Here is a 16573-nt window from a genome sequence, read left to right on the forward strand (position 1 = left end):
ATATCTTACAGTGCTCTTACTGATATATTTGCTTATAGGCCTGCGCCCTAGGCCGTTCCGATAAAAATACATTTTTATTAGAGTTTTAAAGCGGGCGACTGTTGGATAGCTGTTGTATATGCCATTGTGTTCTGGGGTCATCAATGCATTGTCCCTACAGCATAGGGCTACTACAACAAGTGGTGGCAGTGTTGTGTATATGTACACAACACTGCCACCACGAGGACACTCGAGGACACACGAGGGGGTTCGTAGTTCCCGATGTTGTCATTGGCTGAACACAAGCTACGTCATTTCCTGCATATGACTTTCCCCGGGAAGAAGAATTGGCGCGGATTGCTCTGTTGTGTTTGTTGACTTGACACATCGAGGGCGCACGGTTTTATAAAGTGATTCATATTCATATATATATATAGACATTTCAAGTGGAGATAATGGCGCCGGTATTGAACCCGGATAAGGACGCTGATAATGTCGACGACGGTGAGTTGTTTAGGCTTAAGTCGCCTTGTTGAACAGAGACTAGGAGCTAGGAGGCTAAGCTCTGTGACAACGTAACGTTGCTGCAGCTGCTGCTACGCACTAACAAAATGTACACAACACACACACACAAGAGAGTTGTCTGTTTTCCTGACTTCAAATAACATCAGCCAAGTTATCATTGTTTAGCTGTGTTTTGAGCTTCCAAAGTGTTACCAAAATGTGGGTCAGGCCATCTACTTGTGTGAAACGCTAACTCAATACAGTAATCCGTGGGCTAAAGTACATTCTATCTGATGTGGATGATTGGTGCATGACGAGAAACTGGTTGCTACACATGATCCAGTGGGGTGACATCATTGCGCGCGCTGTCCCCAGGTGAAGCCTGCGGTCTGGCGGCGTCGCGCTCGAGACGAGAGAAGAGGGCGAGGACAGGCCGGACGGCGGCGCTCGAGCAGCTCCGGAAAGCCAAGAAGGGCGAGAAGCTGAAGTATGAGGTGATGAAGTGGACATGTTGATAACATGTTATTCCTTTGTCCGTTGGAGTATCACAGTGACGATGTAAACAAGGTGTTCATCCTGCATGCGACCATTTATCACCTGGGAATGTGTAGCGGTGTGTTATTATGAACATCCTGTACCGACGGCGATGTATTGTTTCTCTTTCTTCTGTTAAGTACGCTTTGGTTAAGGGCATCTTCTAAACGCCCTTAATGTAAATGTTTATTTACATTCATTGTTGCAGGGTTGTTGACACTCCTGGAAATGTAAATCTGTACACATAATATCTAAATGTGTATTATAGTTCAGCCAGCAGTTATTAAATATGGACAGCTGATGATTGATAAATATTGATAAAGGAACGATAATGACATTCCTTGATTAAGTTGCATTTTCCCTCCATCTCGCATAACATTCTTTCAAAGTACAGCCACATGGTAGAGGTTGTGATGAGTCTGACGGTCATGGGTGTGCAGGTGGAGGAGGTGGCCAGCGTGTACGATGAGGTGGACGAGGACCAGTACTCCAAGATGGTGCGCGAGAGGCAGGATGACGACTGGATCATCGACAACGGTAAAACGCTCCTCTGCCTCCTGTTAACGCACGCTAACCTTCACACAAACTGCGTTTTTTTTTCCTTTTGTTAGTTCGATTAGAAATTGCGTCCTTTTCTATAGTTTACTTATTGAATCTTTCATTTTTTTTTTTTAAAGCTATTACAATATTTTTTATTTTACAAAGAATTTATTTTATAGGGAAAGATACCGATAAAGTAATTGTGGAGTTTGTTTCTTGTTGTTCTACAGATGGTACCGGCTACGTGGAAGATGGAAGAGAGATATTCGATGATGACCTGGACGACGACGTGGTAGAACAGCGCGGTAAACCCAGCTGGTCATACGTAGAGACAGGTCGTACCTGAGGACACCGGGATGGTTCCCCTCCGACATCAGTCACCCAGAAGTGTGTCTATGTGTCGTGTGTTGGTACAGGGAAGGCGAGTGCTAAAGGAGCAGACTCCAAGAAGAACTTGAAGAAAACGGCGGTGGCCAAACCCAACAGCATCAAGAGCCTCTTCATGAACAGCAACGTCAAGAAACCTGCTGAGGTGTGTGATGTACGCCTGGATACTAGGGCTGGGAAACATAATCGATTCTTCGATGCATCGCGATTCTCGCTAGAACGATTCTGTCTCGATGCAGATACTTTTTGCCTGCTGCAACATTCTGTTCGCCAGAGAGGGATAATTTTTGTAATTTTAAAATTATTGAATTTATCTTCAGTGTGTGTTGGCCAATCTGATTTGTCTTGACACGATTGCGATTCAGCCTACGCATAGCATGCGCGCAAACTCACAGCCACACACAAGAGCGCGCGCAAGAGCGCGCGCAAGAGCGCAAGAGCGCGCGCAAACTCACAGCCACACACAAGAACTCCTTCTAATTCAAGAGCAGCTTTTTCTTGAATGAAAGAAAATAAAACTGAAACCTATTTTTTGCATGCTTCCATATTGTGTTATAATGTAAGCTGCATTGATTATTGAATTGTTCATAGAAAGTCATATTTGTGACAAAAGCTTTCTCTCTTATAAAATATTAGATAAGTTAATTCATCTGTTGTTGTTAATGATTGTCACAAAAGTAGGAAGTGATTAACAAACTCTTGAGTAGCAAACCCAGATGTATATGTATATTGTTGAATATCACGCATGGAAATGTACATAAAAAAATTTGTTGCACCGATAATCGCTTCAGAATCGAATCGTTGGCCTCATAATCGGAATCGAATCGTGAGGTGCCAAGAGATTCCCACCCCTACTGGATACAGTAGCTGTATGAATTCATGTGTTTATGTGTGAGAATAACTTTATATTTTATATTGATATTGAGTGGATACTTCAGTTGTTCTCACTTGTAAGTAGCTTTGGAAAAAATGTTTACTAAATGCAATTTGAGTATTGAAGCTAATGCATGAATGTATTTTTTTATTAACATGTTGTCCTAATGTTTGATTTGGTGCATGCAGAAAGACGTGGACCTGTCCAAAGACGACCTGCTGGGAGACCTTCTGCAGGACCTCCACTCGGAGGTGGGTGCCTCCCCTTGGGGGGCGTTGGGGGACCTTTCCCCCTGTGGGACCTTTACTACCATGTCTCTAATTAAGTTGTAAAAGAAAACTGGTTTGAAGACTCATCCACTGCTTGTAAACGCTTGCTTATCGTACGTATGATTTTAAATGGTATCGTTTTCCAAATTAACATATACAACATGTTAATTACAATTACAATTAGGGCATTTAGCAGACGCTTTTATCCATAGTGACTTACATCGGTTAATACCCACAGTGACACACCGACGGCAGAGTCAGCCCCGCAGGGCGACCGCCAGCTGGTCAGGAGCAGTTAGGGTTAAGAGTCTCGCTCAGGGACATATCAACACTCAGCTAGGAGGAGCTGGGGATCGAACTAAAACCTTGTTACGTTTTGTACTTTACTTCATATTTGTATTCATCAGAAGCCGTCTCTGATGACCCCGCCGCCGGTCGTCAGACTGAAGAAGAAGAAGTCTCTAGGAACTCCCATGAACCCGTTCTCCATCAGACGCCCACCTCCAAAGGTACCTGGTCCTGTCTGCGTGGCGTTTTAGTTGCAATCGGGTAATCCTTATGTTGAGCCCTGCGATATGCTGCTCTTCCATTGGTCATGCCTTCCTCCATAACTTAAAGTGTATTCATGTGATGTGATGTAGTCAATACATTTAGGAGATGCAAGAAAAATATTGTTGTTATTGTGTCAACGCTTTATATACTTTGAGGTCAATAAACGATGGACCAGTTTGTGGGTGGAGTTAATCAATAAGGAAACTCTACTAAATGGTTAATATGGTGTTTGTTACTAGGAGTCCTTCTCACCAGTAACCCCAAAGAGCAAGCCTCCTCCCGTTGAGACCCCCAGGACCACCAACCGGCCCGCCGTCAAGGAAGAGGAGATCCAGGTGGAAGGTACAGGAGGAGGTGCTCTGGAAGAACACGTGCACATTCCCAGTCCTCCGTCATTGTTTGTCACAGAAGGCCCCTTCAGTCAGAACGCTGCAGTCCGCTAGTCTCCTGGGGTTCTCACATCCCACAGAACCAGCTGCACCGATTTGGACAAACTGAACAATAACCTTCAGCTAGGACATTGAGATCCAGCTTCATTCAGGCCTTTCTCTTCCCTCTGCTCATCGCTCACTCTCGCCTATCTCACGTTCCAGTTCACGACTCTGAGTTCGATGGGATGGACTTCGACGAGCCGATGGAGGTGGAAGCGCCGTCGCCCTGCGCCGAGGAGGAGGTCCAGCCCAAGGTGGAAGCGGCCCTGGAGACGGTGAAGGCCGAGCCCCAGGACCCAGTGCTGCTGTGAGTCCCGGCCCAATGCTGACTGCAGATAGCATACCATGGTTCAACGGGGCTGGGTTTAGAACAATGCACCCCTGCTCCTCTTGGTGTTGGTGGACCCCTCCCGCACGCTTTAGGGTTCCACCTGCAGGCTCTTTATGACCGTAAACCCATCGGTCAGGAGAAAGGGTACCTGGAACACATGAATCATGGGATTGAATTACACCAGACGATGTGTGTTCTATAAATCTAGATGTGATCTAAGGAGTAGAGCCATTGACACTGCTGGCCCACGAAGGGCAGCGGGTAAACAACGGTTCTCTCTGGTTCTCTGGTTCTCTGGTTCCCAGGTCTGGGGGAGCTCAGTAAGGGCAGCCTGTAAACAACGGTTCTCTCTGGTTCTCTCTGGTTCTCTGGTTCCCAGGTCTGGGGGAGCTCAGTAAGGGCAGCCTGTAAACAACGGTTCTCTCTGGTTCTCTGGTTCTCCAGGTCTGGGGGAGCTCACTAAGGGCAGCCTGTAAACAACGGTTCTCTCTGGTTCTCTGGTTCTCCAGGTCTGGGGGAGCTCACTAAGGGCAGCCTGTAAACAACGGTTCTCTCTGGTTCTCTCTGGTCCTCCAGGTCCGGTCGGGCCGGTAGCTCGTGGGGACAGGAGGAGGAGGGCGGGGCCAATGAGGGCCCAGCAGAGGTACAGGTGGACTCCAGCCAGCTCCCATTGGTCCCGGGCCCGGAGGGAGAGCTGGTGTTCCGCTTCTACTGGCTGGATGCGTTTGAAGACCAATACAACCAGCCAGGTGAGAGGCAGGCCACCCTCCACATGAAGCAGTGATGGGTTTGGTGCAGCATCTAAAGACGTCTTTCTGCCAGAGTAAAGAACAGAAGAGATCGCTGATAGACCTGGCACTGCCTCCCTGTGCAGGAGGGACTGGCTGTGCTCATGTTTTCTCAAATCGACAGAATGAAATGCAGGCTAGAATCAACGTGCTGCAGGACTCGCTGTTCCATTTGTATTGCAACACTCCTATCCAATGAGGCTGACAGCATGACGCTTTGACCCAGGGGGCCCTGTTTTAACGGTCTGAAACGCAAGTGAGAAGCGCCAAGCGCAAGTAGCTTTGTGGGCGGTTCTACGGCGATGGCGCTAGTTTACCGGGTCGAAAAATGACTTTCGCCCGGCGCATATCTAAAAAGGGTTGGTCTGAAGTAGCTGATAACCCGTAGGTGTGGTTTGGGCGTAACGTGCAACAAACCAATGAGAGTGCCAGCTCCCATCCCCTTTGGGATGAGCCATGAGCGCATTTGAATCTGACAAGTTGATATTTTGACAGCGCGTCTGCAGTCTCCGATGAGACAGATGCACATGAATTTCAAACTTCAAATGGCTCAGTTTATGGCCAAATAATATGGCCTAATTCACACATGGAATAAGGTTTTCTTCCACGAGTCACGACTTCAGAAATACTGAGTCAAATAAATTTCGGCAAAGAAAACGTATATGATATAACGTATGATATGCGATAACTGTGATTCTATTTAATGATATACGCAATACATTATAAATATCGTTTCTTATAGTATTGTATGCATTATCGTTATCGACTTGTGTTCCTAATATGCATGTTTCCCCCTGGTAATACACATTGCCATGGACTGTATAATGCGTTACTTGTTTAGTTGGCGTGTGTTTAAACAGATGGATGCACACATGCGCGCCCGCATTCATTCATTCTTTTTAACACTCACTCGCGGTAAAACAATGTTTTCTCATGATCAAATACTCATCAATCCTAAAAGTTATGGGCATGTACACGATGTCTGTGTCAAGAAAATATGTGTTTGCTGTACGGTGTTTGCAGATGCATTGATTTAAAAGTACAACTTATTACCGCTGTATCAGCTGTTCTTTCCCAAATAATTTACCAAGCATGTGAGGCTAGGTAGATGAGAGAAACAAGGTGTTTGCCCGAGGTGCACAAGCAACATTATGCATGCGCCCTTAAAATAGCATCTGAACAACGCGCCACTGACTTTAAACCAGGTAATTCCTGGTTTGTGGTGCAAGTGGTTTCTGAAACTGCCCTAATTTTTACCCTAATTTACCGACGCGTGGCGCAGGAGGGAAAAGAACGCTCTGCGCCAGTTGCAAACTAGCAACGACACATGCGCCAGTGATTAAGTCAATTGCGCCGGATGCAAGATAGGGCCCAAGGTGTATAAACGTCCATTTTGGATTTATGTGCGAGCATCGTGGTAAAATAGATGCCTCTCCTATTTTTATACGTGCAAGGCTCTAGCGTACACGCCCACATCTGCTATATCTGTTGAACAGTTGAAGCCTCCCACCCACGTGTGTCTGAGAGCCATTGTCGGTTCATCATGTCTCAATGTTCTGCTGCTGCCCAGGCGTGGTCTACCTCTTTGGGAAGGTGTGGATCGAGTCTGCCAAGGCCCACGTCAGCTGCTGTGTGGCCGTCAAGAACATCGAGAGGACCATGTACTTCCTCCCTCGCGAACATGTGAGTTTAACCCCCCCCCGCTACTGTCACATGACCGGAGGGTTCTCTCTAATTCACCCATTCATCTGTTTAGTGTCAGAATGTGAGTGAACAGTGGGGGCGCTGGGATCCTAGCAGGACTGATCAGATCCATTCCCCTTTTCTAATTTAGATTCTAGGGGGAAGTAGCAATTTGTCTGTCAGCCGGCGTCTGAATAAATCGCCCACTGCTAACAGTGCCAACAATGCAGGGGCGAGAGGCTGTTTGCGTGTTCTCTCTGGCGACTGGGATACACTAGCAGATGAAGCACAGGAACCACATCAGTTTCTTTGTCAAAGGCTGCAAGTTAATAATATCTAATATCATTTGACAAATGTTTCAAGTCAACAGAGATGAGATATCAGTTTAATGTTGGTAATGAAACTGTCCAGTGTGTGTTTTTCAACATTGTTGTCATAAACCTGAAGGTATTAAAACAATTTCAAATTCATAAATGCCATCGGATGCTGGTTTAAACTCCTGGCACAAAATGTATAAATTTGGTGTGTTGTATAAATCACACAAATACTAAGTGTGTGTGCGTGTGTGTGTGTGTGTGTGTGTGCGCGTGTGCGTGCAGAGAGTGAACACTAAGAACGGGGTGGTGTCGGACACGCCGGTGGGTCTGATGGACGTCTACCAGGAGTTCAATGAGCTGTCCGAGAGGTTCAAGATCATGAAGTTCAAGTCCAAGGTTTGCCGACCCTCCAACGTCTTCCATGTCACTTGCATCGTTGGGAATTCTGTTTGAACATCGCTCTGTGTTGCAGAAAGTCGAAAAGAGCTACGCGTTTGAAATCCCTGACATTCCCACTCAGTGCGAGTACCTGGAAGTCCGTTATTCCGTGAGTACGCGCAAAACTCGCACTTAGCCGTCCGCCAAGCAGTCATTCAGTCAAGGCTTGGTCCAATGGCAAGGTGGTCCTTGATTTTTTTTTTCCATTTTAAATGCCACAGGCCGAGTATCCTACGCTCCCGGTTGACCTGAAGGGAGCGACGTTTTCCCACGTGTTTGGAATCAACACTTCCAGCCTGGAGCACTTTCTCCTGAGCAGGAAGATCAAAGGGCCGTGCTGGCTGGACATCAAGACGCCACGTAAGGAAGGGTGGAGGTTTAGGGGCAGAGAGTCAGGACTGGGACCTGAAGGAGAGCACTGGGATCAGATAGACCTGTCCTCACTCTCCCTCTCCTCCTCCTTCCTTCCTCTCCTCCCTCCCTCTCCTCTCTCCTCTCTCCTCCCTCTCCTCACCTCCTGTCCTCACTCTCCCTCTCCTCCTCCTTCCTTCCTCTCCTCCCTCCCTCTCCTCTCTCCTCTCTCCTCCCTCTCCTCACCTCCTCTCTTCTCTCTCCTCTCCTCTCCTCCTCTCTCTCCTCCCTCCTTCCTCTCCTCCCTCCTCCTCACCTCTCCTCTCCTCCCTCTCCTCTCTCCTCCCTCTCCCCTCTCCTCCCTCTCCTCCTTCACTCTCCTCCCTCTTCTCCTTCCTTCCTCCCTCTCCTCTCTCCTCTCTCTCCTCTCTCCTCCTCTCTCCTCCTCTCTCCTCCCCTCTCCTCCCTCCTCTCTCTCCTCCCTCTCCCCTCTCCTCTCTCTCCTCCCCCCTCCTCTCCCCTCCTCTCCCCTCCTCTCCTCTCCTCTGCAGAGCTCAACAGTCAGCCGGTCAGCTGGTGTAAGGTTGAGGCGTTGGCCCTGAGGAGCGAGCTGGTGACGGTGGTCAAAGACCTACCCCCCCCCCCGCTCACGGTCATGTCCGTCAGCCTCAAGACGGTGCAGAACCCCAAGACGCATCACAACGAGGTACGCCCCACCTGTCGCTCAACACCTGGAGCCCGGCGGCCACTTCACCACTGTAGTGCTCTCTCTCTCTGATAGCATCGTGTTGTTGTAGTTGACGTAAATGCACATTTTAAAGACAACATTTAAGATATTGTCCAGAAGTCGTAAAGAGCGGCTTATTGTTTGGTAAGGTATATTATGTACTGCGTCACGTCGGCTTCTGTCGGATGGTGGATGAGCAGGCGTGTGGCTGACAGTAGGCCCCTCTTTGTTCAGATTGTGTCCCTGGCTGCTCTGGTCCACCATCGCTTTCACCTGGATAAAGCCCCCCCCCAGCCGCCCTACCAGACCCACTTCTGCGGTGAGTAAACCAACACCTGTGGACCAAGAGGAAGAGACACTCACTCACTCACTCACTCACTCACTCACTCACTTTGACAGCCTGGGACTGAGTTCCTCTAGTTTCAAAATATGATGTTCCCTTGTGTCGCCCAGACAAAGATGTCTTCTTCCTTTCTTTAGAGACGTGCCTACTTTGCAAAGGCGAACAAGTTGTATTTCACTTTCACAAAAAGCACCTGTTCTGCTGAGTGACGGGCTCTGTTTCTGTCTTCCAGTGGTGAGCAAGCCCGTGGACTGCATCTTCCCCTACGACTTCAAGGAGGCCGTGAGGAAGAAGGTGGGTGATCTCAACCTGGAGCCACTGGAGCCACTTTGACAAGGATAGGGAAACGTTTGCTTTAGATGACTAGCTCTATTTAAAAGACTGCTAACAATAATAATGAATACGAAAACAATGGGTTGGAACTTATTCGGGAAAATATGAATCACGATTTTTTAGCTTAGAATTTATATCACGATTCTCTGCCACAATATTTTTCGGACGAAATGTAGTTTTCATGCGGGGATATTTGCTGCGCACTGAGGCAGGTCTTGTGTAATGGCGTGGGCTCTGCAGGCAGTGATGAGTTTCTCCTGTTGGTAGAACGGGAAGGTGGAGATCGCCGCCACGGAGCGCACCCTGCTGGGATTCTTCCTGGCTAAGATGCACAAGATCGATCCCGACGTGCTGGTGGTGAGTACTCAGCCCCCCCCTAAACCAACCACAATCAATCACTGTCCCCCAAGACCAACCCCAAACTAATCACTGCCCCCCAAAACCAACCCCAAACTGATCCCCAAACTATCACTGCCCCCTAAAACCAACCCCAAACTAATCACTGTCCCCCAAGACCAACCCCAAACTAATCCCCAAACTAATCACTGCCCTCTAAAACCAACCCCAAACTAATCACTACCCCCCAAAACCAACCCCAAACTAATCACTGTCCCCCAAGACCAACCCCAAACTAATCACTGCCCCCCAAAACCAACCCCAAACTAATCCCCAAACTATCACTGCCCTCTAAAACCAACCCCAAACTAATCACTGTCCCCCAAGACCAACCCCAAACTAATCCCCAAACTAATCACTGCCCTCTAAAACCAACCCCAAACTAATCACTTCCCCCCAAAACCAACCCCAAACTAATCACTGCCCCCCAAAACCAACCCCAAACTAATCCCCAAACTATCACTGCCCTCTAAAACTAACCCCAAACTAATCACTGTCCCCCAAAACCAACCCCAAACTAATCACTGCCCCCCAAAACCAACCCCAAACTAATCCCCAAACTATCACTGCCCTCTAAAACCAACCCCAAACTAATCACTGTCCCCTAAAACCAACCCCAAACTAATCCCCAAACTATCACTACCCTCTAAAACCAACCCCAAACTAATCACTGCCCCCTAAAACCAACCCCAAACTAATCCCCAAACTATCACTGCCCTCTAAAACCAACCCCAAACTAATCACTGCCCCCCAATACCAACCCCAAACTAATCCCCAAACTATCACTGCCCTCTAAAACCAACCCCAAACTAATCACTGTCCCCCAAAACCAACCCCAAACTAATCCCCAAACTATCACTGCCCTCTAAAACCAACCCCAAACTAATCACTGCCCCCAAAAACCAACCCCAAACTAATCACTGTCCCCCAAAACCAACCCCAAACTAATCACTGTCCCCCAAAACCAACCCCAAACTAATCACTGTCCCCCAAAACCAACCCCAAACTAATCACTGTCCCCCAAAACCAACCCCAAACTAATCACTGTCCCCCAAAACCAACCCCAAACTAATCACTGTCCCCCAAAACCAACCCCAAACTAATCACTGCCCCCCAAAACTAACCCCAAACTAATCACTGTCCCCCAAAACCAACCCCAAACTAATCACTGTCCCCCAAAACCAACCCCAAACTAATCACTGTCCCCCAAAACCAACCCCAAACTAATCACTGTCCCCCAAAACCAACCCCAAACTAATCACTGCCCCCCAAAACTAACCCCAAACTAATCACTGTCCCCCAAGACCAACCCCAAACTAATCACTGTCCCCCAAGACCAACCCCAAACTAATCACTGTCCCCCAAAACTACCCCCAAACTAATCCCCAAACTAATCACTGCCCCCTAAAACCAACCCCAAACTAATCACTGCCCCCCAAAACCAACCCCAAACATCACTGACCTCTGGTTCTGTTAGGACACAGCACCCTCTGGTTGTCTGTATGGAGGCTCCTCTGTACAGTACAGTACACTCACTGTACTGTACTGTATGGAGTCTACTCTGTACAGTACAGTACAGCACACTCCCTGTACTGTACTGTATGGAGGCTCCTCTGTACAGTACACTCACTGCACTGTACTGTACTGTTTGGAGGCTCCTCTGTACAGTACAGTACACTCACTGTACTGTACTGTATGGAGGCTCCTCTGTACAGTACAGCACACTCACTGTACTGTACTGTATGGAGGCTCTTCTGTACAGATCACTCACTGCACTGTACTGTATGGAGGCTCCTCTGTACAGTACAGTACAGTACACTCACTGTATGGAGGCTCCTCTGTACAGTACAGTACACTCACTGTACTGTATGGAGGCTCCTCTGTACAGTACACTCACAGCGCTGTACTGTACTGTAAGGAGCCTCTTCTGTACAGTGCACTCACTGCGCAGTGTACTCTGTTGTTCATCTGTTATGTGTTGTGGTCTGTCCTGCAGGGCCATGACATCTTTGGCTTTGACCTGGAGGTGCTGCTGCAGAGGATCAACTACTGCAAAGTCCCTCACTGGTCCAAAATAGGAAGACTCAGGAGGGCGAATATGCCCAAATTAGGGGTGAGGAGAGCATGCCTCTGATTAATGACCTTGAATACAGACGATAGTATGCAGGGTGTAACTGTTCCTATTCTACAGGGTCGTGGTTCAGACGATAGTATGCAGGGTGTAACTGTTCCTATTCTACAGGGTCGTGGTTCATATGCAGAGAAGAGCGCCACCTGTGGCCGCCTGGTGTGCGACGTGGAGATCTCGGCCAAGGAGCTGATTCGCTGCAAGAGCTACCACCTGACGGAGCTGGCCCTCCAGGTGCTGAAGACAGAGAGGGCCACCGTCCCCCAGGAGGACATCAGGAACCTCTACAGGTGTGTGTGCGTGTGTTGCTTAAAATATGGCCGTAGGGCTGTTTATACAATGCTTCGTATGATAACAATATTTTGCATATTTTATGTACCTAGAACAATAAATGTGCATTTACCTATTTCTCTACATAGGTCGATTTTATATAAAAAAACAGAGTATGTTGCTTAGCGTGAAGTGTCGGCCACGCTCAGGTGTCACTGCAGTGTGAGCGCACACACTGCGCACTGCGTTGTGTGCGCAGGTCACAAAGAAGGGCTTGAATTGAGATGGGTTGTTGTGTCTGCGGTCAGCGACTCTCCGCACCTGCTCTACCTGCTGGAGCTCACCTGGATGGACGCCAAGCTGATTCTCCAGCTCCTGTGTGAGCTCAACGTGCTGCCCCTGGCCCTGCAGATCACCAACATCGCCGGGAACGTCATGGTAACGGATACAAGCTCCCTAGCCTTCAATCACGGTTCTAATCACACTGAGTGGTACCGTCTGTTCCCAGTGTTTCCGAGGTTAGTGAATGGTTGGTGAGTGGTTGGTGATATTCAGGATGTAACGGTCTCTCCCCAGTCTCGCACCCTGATGGGCGGGCGGTCCGAGAGGAACGAGTTCCTGCTGCTGCACGCCTTCCACGACAAGAGCTACATCGTGCCGGACAAACCCTCCTTCAAGAAGGCCCAACAGGAGACCGTACGTCCCTCTACAGGAGCCGTAATGTGTAGTCTCAGAGTGCCTGCTCAGCTTCTGACCCCCTGCTGTCTCTCACAGACCGAGGGCGAGGAGGAGGGGGATGCTGGGAAGGGCAAGAGGAGGAAGAAGCCCACGTACGCTGGAGGCCTTGTGCTGGACCCTAAGATCGGTGCGGTCTATTCCCTGGGGTTCACGGTGCATTCCGCTTATGGGTAGTAGGCGCACCTACATCCGTGTTGGTTCTCGTAACGTGATTGTTTTCATTCTTCTGTTCAGGGTTCTATGATAAGTTTGTGCTGCTGCTGGATTTCAACAGCCTGTACCCGTCCATCATCCAGGAGTTCAACATCTGCTTCACCACCGTGCAGAGAGAGGCGCACGTCCAACGCAGGAAGGGCGAGGTGTGTGTGTGTGTGTTCCTTTAAATATGTCTGTAGGGCTTCATTAGATAAACAAATAAAAACGATTCAAAATAATTAAATCATTTTGAAGAGTTTTCTTGACATTTTTCCATGACAACAGGATGACGAGTCTGAAGAGATCCCAGAGGTTCCCGATCCCGATCTGGACATGGGAATTCTGCCCAAGGAGATCCGCAAGCTCGTGGAGCGCCGAAAGCAGGTCAAGCAGCTGATGAAGCAGCAGGACCTCAACCCGGACCTCTACATGCAGGTACACACGCATGCGCGCGCGCACGCGGACACGCACACGCACGCGCGCACATACAGGACCTGAACCCAGACCTCTACACACACACACACAGGCCCACGCACACGTCTGACTGCAGGGCGTCATTCCTTCCACACGCTGCATCGCTTCCTCTCATGTTTGCATTTCTGCACGTCACTGTCACATGACGTGCAGAATGGTGCTACAGGATGTAGCGGCCATGTTGAAGCCTCTTAGCGCAGCATGCTACACGGCGCAGCAGCCATGTTGAAGCCTCTTAGCGTAGCAGGCCTCAGGTCACAGCGGCCATGTTGAAGCCTCTTAGCGCAATATGCTACAGGATGTAGCGGCCATGTTGAAGCCTCTTAGCGTAGCATGCTACAGGACGCAGCAGCCATGTTGAAGCCTCTTAGCGCAGCATGCTACAGGATGTAGCGGCCATGTTGAAGCCTCTTAGCGTAGCATGCTACAGGACGCAGCAGCCATGTTGAAGCCTCTTAGCGCAGCATGCTACAGGATGTAGAGGCCATGTTGAAGCCTCTTAACGCAGCATGCTACAGGACGCAGCAGCCATGTTGAAGCCTCTTAGCGTAGCTTGCTAAAGGACGCAGCAGCCATGTTGAAGCCTCTTAGCGCTGCATGCTACAGGATGTAAAGGCCATGTTGAAGCCTCTTAGCGCAGCATGCTACAGGATGTAGCGGCCATTTTGACGCCTCTTCCCCCTCCGTCTCCCCAGTACGACATCCGGCAGAAGGCCCTGAAGCTGACCGCCAACAGCATGTACGGCTGCCTGGGCTTCAGCTACAGCCGCTTCTACGCCAAGCCGCTGGCCGCCCTGGTGACGCACAAGGGCCGAGAGGTGAGCCCCCCCACCGGCAGCCAGACATGGTTTAGTCCAAACCATGACCCTGCAAGCTAACTCTATACAAACGCACGCACACACGCACGCACACACACGCACACCAACCAGTGTTTCAGCTAGAAAAAATTGGTGCCGGTCATGGGACCTGGAAGGTTTCATTTTAACGTTTTTTAATTTGATATTTGGCAGCTGTGAAGCGGGCCGCTGCTGAGTTAAAGTCGACTGTATCGAGAGTGTCTCTGCTGCTGGCAAAGCGCAGAAGCCTCGCGACTCCTCCTCCCTGCTGAGTTAAAGTCGACTGTGTCGAGAGTGTCTCTGCTGCTGGCAAAGCGCAGAAGCCTCGTGACTCCTCCTTCCTGCTGAGTTAAAGTCGACTGTGTCGAGAGTGTCTCTGCTGCTGGCAAAGCGCATAAGCCTCGTGACTCCTCCTTCCTGCTGAGTTAAAGTCGACTGTATCGAGAGTGTCTCTGCTGCTGGCAAAGCGCAGAAGCCTCGTGACTCCTCCTTCCTGCTGAGTTAAAGTCGACTGTGTCGAGAGTGTCTCTGCTGCTGGCAAAGCGCATAAGCCTCGTGACTCCTCCTTCCCCAATGCGGCTTCGCTGAGCAATCTTTATTAGAGCTTAGATCGGGTCCAGAAAATCGAGCCCGAGCCCGTGCACGTCCTGCCTGAGCCCGTTCTGCCTAAAGACATCGCTTAGCAACCGAAGACGCTGGACAAGTTACCGGACTACTACCCATGCAAGTGAACGAAGCGTTCCACGGCATTGAGAAGACCCGTGTAATAAAGGCCTATAATATTTCTGTTTATGGCATAGATTTCTCCTCGGATTAGGCCAATAAAGCATTGATAAAAAAAAAAACAAACGCTCAAAGGCCCGGGCCGGCCCGACCCGACCCGGCTCAAGGATAGGGGTGTGAGATATCAACCTTGGCCTGCGGGTCGGGCCGGCTCGGGTCAATCAAAACCCTGATTGTTTTATATGAATTGGCTAAAGAAATGACCAGAAATATTTCCATTGGTCATTCTGACTGGAGACATTTAGAATATTTGATCCTCCTCATTTTTTTCCAGGCAATGACCCGTAATTACCGGACAACGGAAACTCTGACACATACGTAATACATGCACACACCCGTTCTACATGCACGGTCACACACGCGCACACACAGGTTATACATGCACACACACACGTTATACATGCACAAATGTTATACATGCACACACACGCACGAGTTACACATGCCAACCCAAGCCAGATAGTGGAATGGGTTGTGTGGCTCTGTTTCGCCTAATTGATGGTCACATCACAGCGACACTTTAAATACCACTTTAGGCTCCTGAGAAGCACTACCATTCCCCTCCACATGAGGTCCCTGTTGCATTGTTTATCCCACTTCTGCAGTCTCTTTTCTTTTGTTTCCTGTCGTGTTTTTCCCTCTTTTGCCTTCCTCCCGCTCTCCCTCCCTCTTGATATTTTGTTCATTCTCCCCATTTCTTTGTGTGTCTTGAGGGGCCTTTTTTGCTTTCAGCATTGCTTCTCGCCCTATTTCTGTCAAAATATTAGTCATGTAATTGATCAAATTTGCTTCTGGCTTGTCATTATTTTTCTCATCAGTGATATTTGCAGCGCAACAACCTTTTTAAATGCCACACACTGGAAACTGCACAAGCAGATGAAATGAGAACCTTTTAATTAGGATACATCTTTCAGCGCGTGCTTAGAATGCTTACACACACATACAGGATGCTATTTACAGGCCGCGTGGTATTGTCTGGGTAACTACACAACACAAACACACTCACACTCCTAGCTGTGCTCATGTGTTATTTAATGACACACACACACACACACACACACAGACACATACACACACACACAGAGCACAGTGGTGCTCGGCTGGTCCTGGGGGATCCTTCATTATGATCCCCTTACACAGAGGGAGTCTATTTGTGCCCTGGGGTCACATGGTTTGCTCACTGACGGGGCTACATTGTGGAAGGTGTGTCTGTGGTTGACTGCTGCTACAGATTTAGATTTCTTTTTTTTTTTCCTAATTTCTATCATCCTATCTCTCTAGAGACTTTAGAGTCCTGCTTGTTTGCGTCCTTGTTGACAGCCACGGTTGTGTTGATTATTTGACATCTCAAGGTCCCACACTCACGAACGCA

General features: G+C 48.9%; 1 protein-coding gene across 2 annotated transcripts in view; it reads left to right on the forward strand.

Moving 5' to 3' along the window:
- The first annotated feature begins 313 nt into the window (after window positions 1-313).
- pola1 (polymerase (DNA directed), alpha 1) overlaps window positions 314-16573 on the forward strand; it is a 60476-nt gene continuing 44216 nt past the window's right edge. Inside the window, exons 1-26 of one of the 2 annotated variants that reach the window (XM_030348991.1) lie at window positions 314-483; window positions 859-977; window positions 1458-1554; window positions 1788-1862; window positions 1974-2089; window positions 3007-3069; window positions 3495-3596; window positions 3879-3981; window positions 4233-4377; window positions 4978-5150; window positions 6760-6872; window positions 7472-7585; window positions 7662-7736; window positions 7849-7987; window positions 8530-8684; window positions 8940-9024; window positions 9281-9342; window positions 9649-9738; window positions 11774-11890; window positions 12020-12195; window positions 12484-12613; window positions 12752-12871; window positions 12950-13040; window positions 13148-13272; window positions 13394-13543; window positions 14278-14400. In XM_030348991.1, coding sequence (XP_030204851.1) covers window positions 435-483; window positions 859-977; window positions 1458-1554; window positions 1788-1862; window positions 1974-2089; window positions 3007-3069; window positions 3495-3596; window positions 3879-3981; window positions 4233-4377; window positions 4978-5150; window positions 6760-6872; window positions 7472-7585; window positions 7662-7736; window positions 7849-7987; window positions 8530-8684; window positions 8940-9024; window positions 9281-9342; window positions 9649-9738; window positions 11774-11890; window positions 12020-12195; window positions 12484-12613; window positions 12752-12871; window positions 12950-13040; window positions 13148-13272; window positions 13394-13543; window positions 14278-14400 — 2907 coding nt within the window. In that variant the 5' untranslated portion in view covers window positions 314-434. The remainder of the gene's footprint in view (window positions 484-858; window positions 978-1457; window positions 1555-1787; window positions 1863-1973; window positions 2090-3006; window positions 3070-3494; window positions 3597-3878; window positions 3982-4232; window positions 4378-4977; window positions 5151-6759; window positions 6873-7471; window positions 7586-7661; window positions 7737-7848; window positions 7988-8529; window positions 8685-8939; window positions 9025-9280; window positions 9343-9648; window positions 9739-11773; window positions 11891-12019; window positions 12196-12483; window positions 12614-12751; window positions 12872-12949; window positions 13041-13147; window positions 13273-13393; window positions 13544-14277; window positions 14401-16573) is intronic. The other variant, XM_030348992.1, reaches the window with a different exon arrangement.

Source organism: Gadus morhua, chromosome 23, assembly GCF_902167405.1.
Source record: "Gadus morhua chromosome 23, gadMor3.0, whole genome shotgun sequence".
Lineage (NCBI taxonomy): Eukaryota > Metazoa > Chordata > Actinopteri > Gadiformes > Gadidae > Gadus > Gadus morhua.